Source organism: Talpa occidentalis, unplaced genomic scaffold (assembly GCF_014898055.3).
Source record: "Talpa occidentalis isolate TD23 unplaced genomic scaffold, MPIMG_talOcc4v2.1 talOcc4.12, whole genome shotgun sequence".
NCBI lineage: Eukaryota > Metazoa > Chordata > Mammalia > Eulipotyphla > Talpidae > Talpa > Talpa occidentalis.
The window spans coordinates 59,613,672-59,627,672 of NW_023601212.1; the positions used below are offsets into that span (position 1 = coordinate 59,613,672).

General features: G+C 36.8%; 1 protein-coding gene across 2 annotated transcripts in view; it reads right to left on the reverse strand.

Annotated features, from left to right (window-relative positions):
• RABGAP1L (RAB GTPase activating protein 1 like) overlaps positions 1-14,001 on the reverse strand; it is a 572,843-nt gene that overhangs the window by 450,381 nt on the left and 108,461 nt on the right. For both annotated transcript variants that reach the window (XM_037507999.2, XM_054693457.1), the window contains exon 11: positions 9,352-9,493. In XM_037507999.2, coding sequence (XP_037363896.2) covers positions 9,352-9,493 — 142 coding nt within the window. The remainder of the gene's footprint in view (positions 1-9,351; positions 9,494-14,001) is intronic.

Consider the following 14,001-nt stretch of genomic DNA (forward strand, 5'->3'; position numbering starts at 1 on the left):
ACCACATGGCGCAGCAGACCTGTCTCGCTCGCTGCTCCCCTCAGCAGTGCTTTCAGTCCATCTGCCTGTTCTGCTCCCCACTCTGTCTCTGGTGAATCCTCTCACCCTCCCACGCCTCTGGCCTGTACCCCAGCTCTTGTATGAATAAATAAAATCTTTTAAAAATAAAAATAAAATTACCTATCATAAAAGAAGTTTGTGCACGGCATAGTAATTCAATTTCTAGAAAGCTGTGTTTGTGCTTTGGTGTACATGTACAAGGAATAATATTCTTTGCACTACTATTTGTAATAAAAGAAAATTTGAAAAAAATTACTTTTCTCCCAAATTCACCCATCATTTATTCAGTCAGTATTTATTACATGCACAAAAGAAATGGCAATTGTTCTAGTCACTAGCAAGGTAATAGTAAATAAAGCAGAATAAAATATACAGGCTCTAAGCCTATATTTCAGCAAGGGAAGACAGATGATAAAGAAAATAACAACTTAGATGGTGTGAAACAATTTAGAGATAAATAAAATAGGGAGAAGGAACAGAGATTGAGCTATTTTAGGATACTGCAGCCCTCAGTAAAAACTAACATTTGTGACACAATCTAAAGGAGATGAGTATGTGGATATCTGCAAAAGGAAATCTTGCAAAAGAAATAGCATGTGGAAAGTTCAGAAGTTGAATAATCTTACTGTGTAAACAGAGCAGCAGGGGCCAGACTGAGAGAAATGGAAGGAGATTAAATTGCAAAAAACAAAATCAGTTGCTGGGGTAGGTAGGCAGAACTTGTGTGCTACTGTAATGATTATAGATATAAGCTTTTGCATATAGCATGATTAAGAAGCCAATAAATTAAATGCATTAAGAGACAAATTAAATCCTAGCTACTCGAAATGCAATAAAGGGTAATGGCACCAGGTAGAAGAGATGTTTTTAAAAATACAGATAAGCCACACTTAAAAAACAAGGTTTCACCAAAAAAATATATAGAAGAAAACACAGGAAAAATACTCCATGACATAAACTTCAGAAACATCTTTAAGGACTCATCTCAAGCAGCAAGGAAAATCAAGGACAATATAAAAAACTGGGACTACATCAAACTAAAAAGCTTCAATATAGTGAAAGACAGTAACCAAAATGAAAAGACACCCTACTGAATGGGAGAAAATATCTGGACATCACACATCTTATAAGGGAATGATACCAAAGGTCTACAAAGAGCTTATACAACTCAGGGCCTCCCTGGTGGCGCAGGAGGTTGAGCACAGCGTTATGAAGCTGTCAGCAGCCTCTGCAGTGCTGGATCAATCCCCACCGGCCTCAGAGCAACCCACTTGGCGAGCAGACCTCTCCTGTCTCGCCCACTGCTCCCCTCAGCAGTGTATTTCGTCAGTCTGCCTGTTCTGTTCCCCACGTCTCTGGTGAATCCTCTCACCATCCCGCGCATTTGGCCTGTACCCTGGCTCTTGTATAAATAAAAAATAAATCATGGGGAGAAGAGCTAAATAGGCACTTTTCCAAAGAAGACATGCTGATGGCCAGCAGACATGAAAAAATGTTCACCATCACTTATCATCATGGAAATGCAGATCGAAAGCACAATGAAATACCACCTCACAGAGGTGAGAATAACCCAATTCAAAAAAAAAAAAAAAAAACCAACAACAACAGAAACAAGTATTGGTGAGGATGTGGAGAAAAAGGAATCCTCTTACACTGCTGGTGGGGATGTAGACTGATCCAGCCCCTTTGGAAAGCTGTGTGGAGGTTCTTCAGAACACTAAAAATAGATCTGCAATATGACCCAGTAATTCCACTCCCAGGTGTCTACCCAAAGAACACAAGAACATTAATGCAAAAGGAAACTTACACTTCTATGTTAATTACAATACTATTTATAATAATCAAGATATGGAGATAAACTAAATGCAGAACAGAAGAGTGTATCAAGAAAATGTGGTATATATAATAATGGAATACTACTCAGCAGTCAAAAAAGATAAATTCATGCCATTTATGGCATCATGGATGGAGCTGGAAGGGATTATATAAGTGAAATAAGTCAGAAGGAGAAAGATAAATACTGATGTTTTCACATATATTTGGAATATAGATAAAAGCTCAGACAAAGGCAAACTTTGAAAGCTGACCATAGATCTGAGGCATGAGGGGTGAGGGAGGAAAGGGGAGGAAGGAGAGAGAGAGGGTGAAAACAGGAGCGGGGAAGAGCATGGGACCATGACTAAGGCTACCAGAAGGAGGATGTGATAGGAGGGAGCAAAAGGAGGGAGAAGGAGTTCTAATGGAGCATTACTGGGGCTTTGGTAGTGGGTACGGGGAAATAACATACAATCACAGAGGTGTACCTATACCCTTAAGAAATGTATACTGTGATAGAAATCAACATTATCTCAAATAAATATAACCCTAAAAAAAAAAGACCTCACTTATTTTCCCCTACAAAAAAAAAAAAAGATTTCATTTTAATAAGATCTCCAGGTAATGTATGTGCACATTTAAAGTTTGAGAAGTACTTTTAAATCAGTGCTTGCCACATGTAAGTGCTTTATGATTATTATATTTTCCTTAAAAAAAAAATCTCAATATCATCTATCATTTCATTTTAATATAAAGAGCTTTTATTTGTATACTTGTTTCCACAGTAAAGGCTGGTTGTGACTGTCTTTTCTCCAATCAGACTAAAAAATTAAAGAAAAACTTATAATTGAATTTGAGATTTCCACACTCTAGTTATGATCTAGTAGCAATATTGGGTAGCTAACAGTTACTTAAATCTATGGGAAAATTCTTTTAGCTAGCTCATTAATCAGTTCAAACAGAAAAACAAAAAATGCAGATTTTATTAAAAATAAAAACTCCAACAAAGAGTTAAGCTTACATAATGTTACTGTGAATCTCTTCTTTTACAATCGTTTGTGCATGTGTCTTAGAGGACATCACATTGTATTTGCAACCTGTTGTCTACAAAGAGCTTATTCTAACTTACTAGCCACGTTTTAAGTAATTGAATATAACTGACTATAAGGTCAACTAACAGAAACCAGTTTAGAATTCAAGCAATAGCAAGTGCACCTCAAGTTTTAACAGCAAGAACAATTCCGAACATGTGGGAGTATATAAAGGTGACAAAGTAATTTAAAAATAATCCCTATAATGCTGCATTGATGGACTTAACTTTCTGCTAAGATTCTGTGCACTCAAATTAATACTCTTTAACAGACCTCATTTTTGAAGTATATGAAAAATATGCAGATACCTTAATTCATTTTACTTTAGATCTTTCTCAGAAAATTAAAAGCAATTTTAGTCCTTTTAAACCTGTATCCCTTTTTAGTTAAATTACAGGCTAAGGCAAGACAATTTAGAGTGACTTGAACTTCCACTTTTGCTTTGACAGGCAAATTGCTGAAAATAATTAAATAAAGGAATACTCCAATCCCCCCCCAGCAGGAAAACATTTCTATGCCACCTCCAGCTCTAACTTTTGATGTTTGCGTTGACAGAAATGTCAATTACAGAACTATTAATAAAGTATATTGAAAATGTATGAAACACCTGATCTATAAAAGAAAAGAAACTATTACTTCCTACTCTGATTTAATATAGGTGATGGTTAATAGATTTTCAAAAGACAAGGTGACATCTCAAATAGTGAAAAATTGTTAAGTGAAAAAAAAAGAGAAAAAGAGAAACCTCATGATTTATCCTTATTCAGACCATAAATAAGAATGAGAAATCAAAAATTTTATGTTTTTCTTATTTTCAAATGTAAGTCTTCTTTATTTTTTTAATCCTTGTCAATATTGAATCATTTTGAGGCATTATAAAGGAAAAACATTCACTTATTGTCATAATGTCTGCTAATAAATATATTTATTTTTATTATTTATTTGTTCACTCATTTATTATTATTTATACTATTTACTCAGCAGGTAAGAGCTCATTGAGGAGAACACACACAAGGAAAAAAATGGAAAGAGGGGAGGAAGAGAAGCATGTAGCCATCTAATGGGGAACAAAAGAGTTCCAGACAGAGGGAACAGCAAGTACAAGCTCAGAGGCAATACTGTCATGGTGTATTTGAAGAACAGCAAAAGGGCAAGTATAGGTTTTTTGAGGCAGAGTAGGAGGAAATGAAACCAAAAAGATGAAAATCCTGAGAAAGCAAAGATCTTGACAATAAATATGAAGCATTTTGCAATCATTTGAGACTTCAGGAACTACAACAGAGCTGGGAGGCTATTGAGAGTAGAATTCCAGGCATGTCCCATGTTCAGGAATGCCCAGGAGTATATGGCCACATGCAGACACAGCTAGTTCCAGGAAGGAACTAAAACAAAGCTGGCCTGCCACTAAATCTGAGGTTCAACCAATCACTGTTAGGCAACTTTCCGCCCATGAAAATCTGATTTGCATAAAGCCAACCAGTGTGTGAACTAGCAGCCTTCTGTGTAAATAAATTTCACACACAAAAACACACACACATGCATATGCACACAACACAACTCAAAAGCTTCCTGGGTCTGTGTTCCCTGGGGTGCAGTCCTAACAAAATTCTCAAATAAATACTTGTATTTTGCTTCAACTAAGTTTCAATCATTCTAAGACAACAGTGTCATAGAGCCTTGTAAGCCATGGTAAAATAACTTCAAGTGAAATGAGAAGCCACACTCAGGATTTAAGGAGAGAAGTAATACGGTCTGACAAATTTTAAAAGTATGACTATGGTATGTGTGTGACAAAGGTGGAAGGCAGGAGATAAATTAGGAAATATTGCAATAATCTAATAAAAGAAATGATTCCTAGATTTGGAGCCTAGAAGCTGCCCTTTGCTAACAGGAGAAGACAAAAGGACTGATTGTGGGAGAATCAGGCTTAGGTCATTTAGTCTACCCAGAACACCAATTCTCTCCAAAGAATAGAAAAGAAAGAAACAAAAACATTTAGGAGACATAATTATGAAAATGTGCCTCCATCATACAATGTAAGGGCTCTAGTATGGGTATGTCATTAATTAAGGTCCTCTCTAGTCTCTCCTGAGTATGTATACACCTTGTACATGTATGTAGCATTCTAAATCACCAACGATGCATACGATTGTTACTGGGAGGCTCATTTCTAGTCATGGAAACAAAAACTGATACAGGGTAAAACCAAGGTGCTCAAGGAATCCAAACTTAACTGTTAAGGGGGAAAATCCACATTGTCCATTCTAAGGGTCTATGTTGCCTGAATGCATCAAAATAGGATAATCAAGCTCTAGTGTACACAAAGATTTTTAATAGGGTCTCCCCAATGGCGCAGCAGGTTGAGCACTGGGCTGTGAAGCTGTTGGCAGCCTCTGCAGCACGGGTTCGATTTCCGGCAGGCCAGGGAGATACCCACATGGTGCTGCAGACCTCTCCTGCCTTGCCTTCGGTCCATCTGCCTATTCTGCTCCCTGCTCTGTCTCTGGTGAATTTTCTCATCCTCCTGTGCCTCTGGCCTATAACTTAGTTCTTGTATAAATAAATAAATCTTTAAAAAAAAAAGATTTTTAATAGTGCAAGAGAAGAAGAGTGGGGAAGAGAAGGATTTCAATATAAGGACTACCAATCAAACTCTGAAATTACCCATCTCCTTATGGACAAATGCCCAGCCAAACAGGCTGGGCCCAGAAAAGGGCAGCTGGTGCCCGAAACCAAAGTAGCAAGAACAAGTCTCAGGCAGAGATAGACAAGATTCCCAGCAGTAACCCCATCTAATTTAATCCAGATAAAGTCTCTCAAGTTTTTCTAATCCAGATCTTGCAAAACCTAGTCACTCCAAAAATCTATCAGGGCTGCAATCACAATCACCAGTTATCTCTCAATCATGAAGCTTACACATTTCTTAGATAGCCTTGTTAAAATTCTGGACAATTTGAGGCTGTCCCCAACCAGAATTATGACCTAATGCTACTTGCCTTCTCATTTTTTGTAACAAAAATTACTACTGTTTCCAACAACATCCCAAAAATGTAGGGATTTTCTACATGTGCTCCATACCAAGTGAGCCCTTTCTAGTACTGAGAGCAAAACTACTAGTTTTCACAGCTTGCCCTCAGTCCCTTAGTAAAACTATCATAATAATAAACTAGTTATGGGAATGAGCACAATGGCAGAATCCCCAAAGGCTAAACTCTAGACTATTCTTACCCAAGATTCAGCAGTTCTCCTTAAATAAGTGCTTTTCATCTTTTTGTATAATCCTGTTAACTCTCAAATCTCAACTGGCTGTTTCTAACAATTTCATCATTTTTTATTGTTGCTTTTTGATAAGTGGATTTGTCCAGTGCTTCACTCATTCTGCATTGAATACATTCTAAATGTAATGTGCCTGAGCAACTAACTAAAAAAGTAATAGAAAATATTTTGAAACATTTTTCAGTATAGAAACTGCTACCATTCTAAAATTAATATTTTCTTTTGACATGCCTTTGTTTAACATGCCTTTGTTTAAAAGCTTATGCGTGTGGACATAAGTGGGAAAAGCCTTAAGAGTCAATCGCGGCCTCCCCTGGTGGCGCAGCGGTTGAGCGCTGGGTTGCGAGGCTGCCTAAAGCCTCTGCAGTGCCAGTTCGATTCCCTGGCCACTGGCGAGGGTCCCACAAAAAAAAAAAAAAAAAAGAGTCAATCGCATTTGCAAAGACACAGAAACATGTCAGGGAAATGTATGGTTAAATGTTGGATAGGTAACTCCTCTTCCTTTCCAACTACAGACAAACTCAAACTTCTTACATCCTAGCAATGCTCTTTCTTGGCTAGATATACCCAATACTTTTAGTTCAATCTCTTTCCCTGCCTTCTCATCATATTTCCTGAACAAATAGTTAGATCACTCACTGTTCTCCCTCTCCTTCACCTCTAGTCAGTCCTTAATGTATTACAATAGGCTACATTCCCTACTTTATTAAAATCACCCTCATAGAGGTTCAGTGACCTCTCAAATTTACCAAATCCATTTGAACAGTTTTTGCTCCTATAAACTAAAAATCAACAACTAAAAAGGGCCCCTCTTGCTGGTCTCAACTACAGGGCACAACCCAAAGAGCCACGCATAGCTGAACTGGCCTTGCATTAACAATTTGTCTCTGGGCAAATCAATAACAGAGAGCTAATCAAGGCCCAAGTTTTATTTTTGATGTAGCCACTCTGACAGAGTTATTTTGACACAGTTCCTATCAAAGCTAGCCATAAACATTTGAAAATCATCAGCATGAATCAATAAAAAGGGCTGAAATTTTCTTGGGGGTGTGAGAGAAGTGTGGGAGAGGTTACTCAGAAGTAGAGTTTAGAAGACCTCTAATATTTAAGGGGCAGGTATGAAAAAAAGAAAGCCTAGCTAAGGGAGCTGCAGAAAAAATGATCAGAACAATGTGAGGAGAACCAAAACAATGCAGTAATAGACTAAGGAGTAGAGACTCTCACAAATGGAGTGGTTCTCAACATTGTCAAATGAAACAGGGAAACTAAACAATATAAGTAGTGCTGACTTACATAAAATGAGCCAAACAAAAATAACCAAGTTTATTAAAGAATCAACTCTAAGGACTTGAGCCTGGAAACTGCCTCCAGATAGCTTTGGGAAAGCTTTCTGAATTCTAAGCCTCATAATGACATGCCGCTTCACACCCACTGGGAGGGATATAACTTTTAAAAATGAAATGTAAGTGTTGGCAAGAGTATGGGGATTTTGGAACCCTTGAACATTGTTAATGGGAAGGTAAAATAGTTCCATCATTAGGGATGAACAGTTTGGGTAGTCCCTCAGAAAGTTAAACATAGAATTATCATATGACCCAGAATTCCAGTAAAATTATTAAAGATATTTTTTAAAATATTTAATATTCAATATACACAAGTGTTCACAATAGCACTATTCACAATAGCCAAACAGTAGAAACAAGCTAAATAAATGTCAATCAACTGACTGCTGGATAAACAAAATATGACATACCCATATAGCTGAATACTATTCAGCCACAAAAGGAAATACTGACACATGCTGTGTGTATCAGTGAGGACCAACCTCAAAAACATGTTAAATGAAAGAAACCATACACAAAAGGTCACATTTTATATGATTTCATTTATATGAATTATCCAGAATAGGTAAATTCATAGGGACAGACAGCAGATTAGTGATGGCTAGGGGCTAGGAGGAGTGAGAAATAGAAAGTAACTGCTTAATGAGTATGGGGTTTCCTTTGGGGTAACAAAAATGTTTTGGAACTACATGGAGGTGATTATTGTCCAACACAAAAAATCTACCAAGGGTCACTGAGCTGTACACTCTTATGTGGCTAATTTTATGTTACGTAAATTTCACTTTCTTTTTTTTTTAAATGAGTGGCTTAAAGGTTGTAGTCACTTAGCTAACTTGGCAAAATAATGTAATAGTTACAAGTACATTCGAAATTACAAGTACAATTAAAATCAGACAATTTAGGTTCAGAGCTCAGCTTTGTCACTTTCAGCAGAGTGACCTTAAGCAAGTGACTTATGGTCTCTATGATTCAGTGTCTCCTGTCTAAAACCAAGTTAATAAAAGTATTCATAGGATTTTAAAAAATAAGTTAACACATTTGAAACACTTATAATAATGTCTATATATAATAAGCACTCAATAAATATTAGCTTAAAATAACTTATGGCAATGAAAAAAAGGAATAATTTCAAGTGTAAAAAGAATGAGAAAAAAATGCTTTTCCAAATGATATGAATTTAGAAATTTACTTTTAATAAAATCTACCCTATAAGCAGTTAAGGCCTTAAAGTAAACATGTGACATTCAGCTGTAGTTTCTTTATTCTAAAAAGAATACTGAGCATAGTCAAATAAAGTGTGACTCTTGTGGGGGGGGGTTAGCATCTCTCAGCTGCACCCATGTAGTAAACAGCAGATGTCACCCTACTTCAAATGTGCCTGGTAAGTGATAAAGCAACAACAAAAATCAAGTCAAAACTGAACAATGTCAAATGACAAGACATATCACTGAAATTCTAAAAACACTTGAGAGAATCTGAAACTTTTCATTAAATAATTCACAAATACTTGAAATAAAAAGCAAAACAGCAAAATGAGACTGTCAAGTTTAAATAGTTGTGTATTTGGTGCTGGGGGCTACACAACCAAGGAACAATTGAACCAAATCATCTGCATGTAGCAAAATCTAGCCTAAAAGTGGCAGACTCGTAATAATCACCATTCATTCCCCCTCCCTGCCTCTGCATGAACACACGTTTGTGCATGTGTTCAAGAACAGTAAGTAAACTATATAAAGAGAAGGAAATACGTAAGTTTCACTTCTTACCCTCTTCTGCTTCATCCTCCTGGGGTGACATTGGGCCCCCTCCACTAGTAGGAGTGATTGGCTCCTCCTTCTCAGACTCTCGCTGCAAACTCACCACCTCATATATTGCATCTCCAGCATTGGTATGGCCTTTTCCTTCAGACTGAGAAAGATATAAATATGTCAAAGTCAAAGTGGAATGCACAAATTAGAAAATATTTTTAACTGAACAAAAAAGTAAAAATACAGCAAATCAAAATTAGTGTGTATAGATAAAGTAGGAGGTGTAAATTCTTGTATTTCTAAACGAGCATCCCAAAGTCAATAATTTATCTTTCTGCCTTAAAACAATATGAAAAGAAGGACAAAATAAACCCAAAGCAAGAAGAGAAAATAAAGATAACACAAATGAATGAATATGGGGAAAGATAAATTCAAAAATCAATGAAACCAAAATGCAGTTGTTTGAAAAGATCAATAAGATCTCATAAATGCTTTCCTCATGAGATTAAGGACAAAGCAAGGATGTACATCGTTACCACCCCTACTCAACATTGTATGGGAGTCCTAATCAGTGTAGTTAAAAAAAAGAAAGAGAAAGAAAAAGCACACATTGAAAAGGAAGAAATTGCTCTTATTTACAAGTAATATAACTTCTTGCCAGGAGTTGACAAACTTTTTCTATTTAAAAGGCAGATAGGAAGTATTTTAAACTTTGCAAGCCACAGAGTCAACCACAAACTGTTCAGCTCCACTGTTGCACAAGATTGTGGTAAAATAGTCCATCTGCACTGAGTTTCCTATATACACATGATTTTCTCTATAACTACAGTATGATCCCATGTACACCTAAATATTATATGCCTAGCAACTGAATTTCAAAACAATGGATAACTAAATATCAGTTGTGTTTTAAAATAAATTACCTGGTTCATGTTAGAAAAAAAGCACTTAATAACATGTAAATACATGACAGATGCTCAATAAATGTGGCTAAGTCACATTATAAAGATTCACCAAACTTATTCAAATAAAAGTTTTTAATATGGTATACTATCATCAAATACAATGTACTCTATGCTGATATGTCTATAAATCCTCAGAAGCCATGTTTCAACTTTTGCTATAAAGAAGAAATTAGACCCGGGCTTTTAATATTTTAAACACTATGCCTACTCTTCAGAATCTTTTGGGTGGAGTAAAGGAACCTGGATTGTTTAAGTGCCACAGGCGATTGTGATACAAAGATGAAATTGCTAACTACTGCCCGCAACCCTCTTGTTTTTAACAAAAATGTCTGTTTAACATATCATAAATCACATGGCTGAGTCACAGTCTCCCTGAGCTGCAGATATAAACAATTCATATGGAAAAAAATAAGTTTCCAAGAGTTTCTATTTGCCTCTGCACAACTAAAGGTAAAAAAAGACATCCCAAATAGAAGTGTATTCTTAGCAAAACATTTGCCTTCCACAACCTTTCACTGTCTCTTGTTTACCAATCAAACCCCTAGTTAATCTCACTAGAGAGTAACTAATGCTGTAGACATTCTCTCCTGCTGGAAATTACTTCCTCCCTTGCCTTTCCTGACCTCATGCTCTTGGGATTTTACCCACAGATCTCTTTTTATTCTTCTTGGCTCAATCTTCTTCCTCAACCAATTTCTTAAATGGTCTGTATTTCCCAAAGCTATATCTTTAGCACTCTTCACTCTTCATTCAACACTTGGGGTCTAGGTGATTTCGCCTACCATCCACCATATTTAAGAATCAAACACTTTTAAAATCTTTATTTCCCAGGCTTAATACACAAATATCCAATTGCCTCCTAAACCTGGAGTCCCACAGGAATGTTACATTCAACATATCTGAAACTCCACTAGCTTTTCTGAGATTCAAAATTTTTCTCCCTGGAACTCTCATCTCAATCACCCAGTTATCTGGAATTAATCCTAAATAATCCTTGTTTTTACTCAATCTCACATCAAATCTTGTTGATTTTTTTCTTTCCTGGTGTCTCTCAAATTTCATCTTTTCTACCCCCACACTTTCACTGCCTTTCTGCAGGCCATCATCATCCTCATCTTAGCCACAATAGCCTTTTTACTTCTTATTTCCTGTGTCTAGTACCAACATCCTTCCCACTACTATCAAAATGACCTCCCTCAATTATAACTCTAGTGTCATTTACAACTTAAAATCCTACCAAACCAAGAGTAAAGTCTCTAAATTCCTAAATATGGTAATGACCTGCCTTTTCAGAGCAATAACCCACTCAGCCCACTAATGCTTCAGCAATATCTGGCTTCCTACTGATCTTGAACATGTTGCTTCAGAGCTTTTTAAATTTACCCAACTACTGCCTCTGACTGAACTGCCCTTCTCTACCTTGTTGTTAGGCAGAAGGATTATAACACAAATTTGTATTATCAGGAAAAAAAACCTTAATGCTAATTAGAGCTGTTTAGTTATGGGTCAGACATTATTCCTGCCAGACTGACTAAAAGCAACATGAGCAGAGAGAATCTTTGGTGTCCTAATATTACCTTAGGTTCTATAACTTTCATTTATATAATGAAATCCCTGCCCAGGTGGGTAGTTGGCCACTATTTTCTTTGACATGTATTCCATGAAAAGGCATGATCTGATCATGAAACTACACTGCACCTGCACAACCAAGATTCTGCACATTCCACCATGCCTATCACCAGCCCCACCCTAATGTCCAAATAACAAAAACCCTATAAAAAACCTTATTGCCCTTTAGGAAGAGGAGACAGTACTTTGTGAATGATCCCTCTGTCTGCCCTTCTTACTTGATTCAAATAATTAAAACTCTTTGCCAAGAATCTTCAACTTGGTCAATTGGGAGGCACATGTCAAGCAAGAATCCCCTTGCATTAGATAACACTGCACACTTCAAAACCCTGACCTTCCTACCAGAGTTAGTAATTCCTTTTATCATTCAGATTAAGATGAGATACAAAGGACACTGACCAAAAATAAGATAGACCAGATAGAAGATAGACAAGTAGTCAATTAACCAATAGTAGCTAACATTTATTAAGTATTTGCCAGTGACAAGCTCTATGCTAAATAACCTTCTATAAATTTATATTTATTCATCATGGCAACTGTGAAACTATGATAAACGAAATATATATAATGGTGTTCATTCTGGTTCCTGAAACAGTTTCATGGAGATAATGGTGAAAGGAGCACCTTTGTTGTAATATTTGATTTTTGTGCCCCGTTTCTAATAGCTCCAGAGCAATAAAGATAAAAGGAGCATCTTGTGTTATTCATAACAAGTCCCTTTCAACCACACCTGAAATTAAGTGAATAAGATCACTTCTGGAAAGCACCTATGGATAGAGGAAGGGAGTCTCATTGCCAGGGCAAAACAACCACACAATTAGAGGGTCGAATGGACAATCATGCCCATGTAATGAGACCCCCTTAAAGATTACATCAAACTAAAAGACTTCTGTAGAGCAAAAGAGACAGTAACCAAAGTGAAGAGACACCCTACTAAATGGGAGAAAATATTTGCACACAATACAACTGATAACGGACTGATATCAGAAATCTACAAAGAGCTCACACAACTCAACAAAAACAAAGCTAACAACCCAGTTAAAAAATGGGCAGACGAGCTGAAAAGACACTTCTCCAAAGAAGAAATGCAAATGACCAACAAATATATGAAAAAATGTTAAACCTCATTTATAATTAGGGAAATGCCAATCAAAACTACAATGAGATACCACCATACACCAGTGAGATGGCCCATATTAAAAAAAATTGGCAACAACAAATGCTGGCGAGGATGGTGGAGAAAAAGGAACACTTACGAAACTTGTAGGCAAACCATAGATCTGAGGCATAGTGCAGGAGAGAGGGTAGGAAAGGGGTCAAAACAGAAGAGGGAAGAGCACATGGGGCTATGGTGATGGTTCCCAGGTGCTGTGGTGGGACTGCAAACAGCTGGTGGGAATGCAAACTGGCCCAGCCACTATGAAAAGCTGTGAGGAGGAGCCACAAAACACTAAAAACTGGATTCACCTTATATTTCAGTGACTCCATTACTAAGAATCTACCTAAGCGGCACAAAAATACTAACTCGAAAGGAAACCTGCACTCCTATGTTTACTGCAGCACTATTTACAATTAGCCAAGATATGGAAACAACCTAAATGCCCCAAAACAGATGAAAGGATCAAAAGATGTGGTATACACAATGGAATACTACTCAAGGATCAAAAAAGATAAACTTTTGCCATTTGTAGCAACATGTGGAGCTTGGAAGGGATTATGCTAAGCAAAATAAGTGAGAAGGAAAAAGAAAAATATCAATGGTTTCACTTACAGGTGGACTATAGGGAAACCCAAAAAAGGATCAGGAAAATGACAAAACTCAGAGGCAAACCATAGATCTGAGGCATACAGCAGGAAAGGGGGCAGGAAAGGGGTCAAAACAGAGGAGGAAAGAGAACAACGAGCTATGGTGATGGTTCCCAGATGTGTGGTGGTAGGAGAATTATGGGGACTACACCTGAGGGGAGAAATCAAGTATTATACAAAAAATGGACAATGATGTAAGAAAATTATAATAATAATAAAATAAACCCTAACAAGGCTTTCACAAGCTCTGGGTTGGTGAACAGGTAGA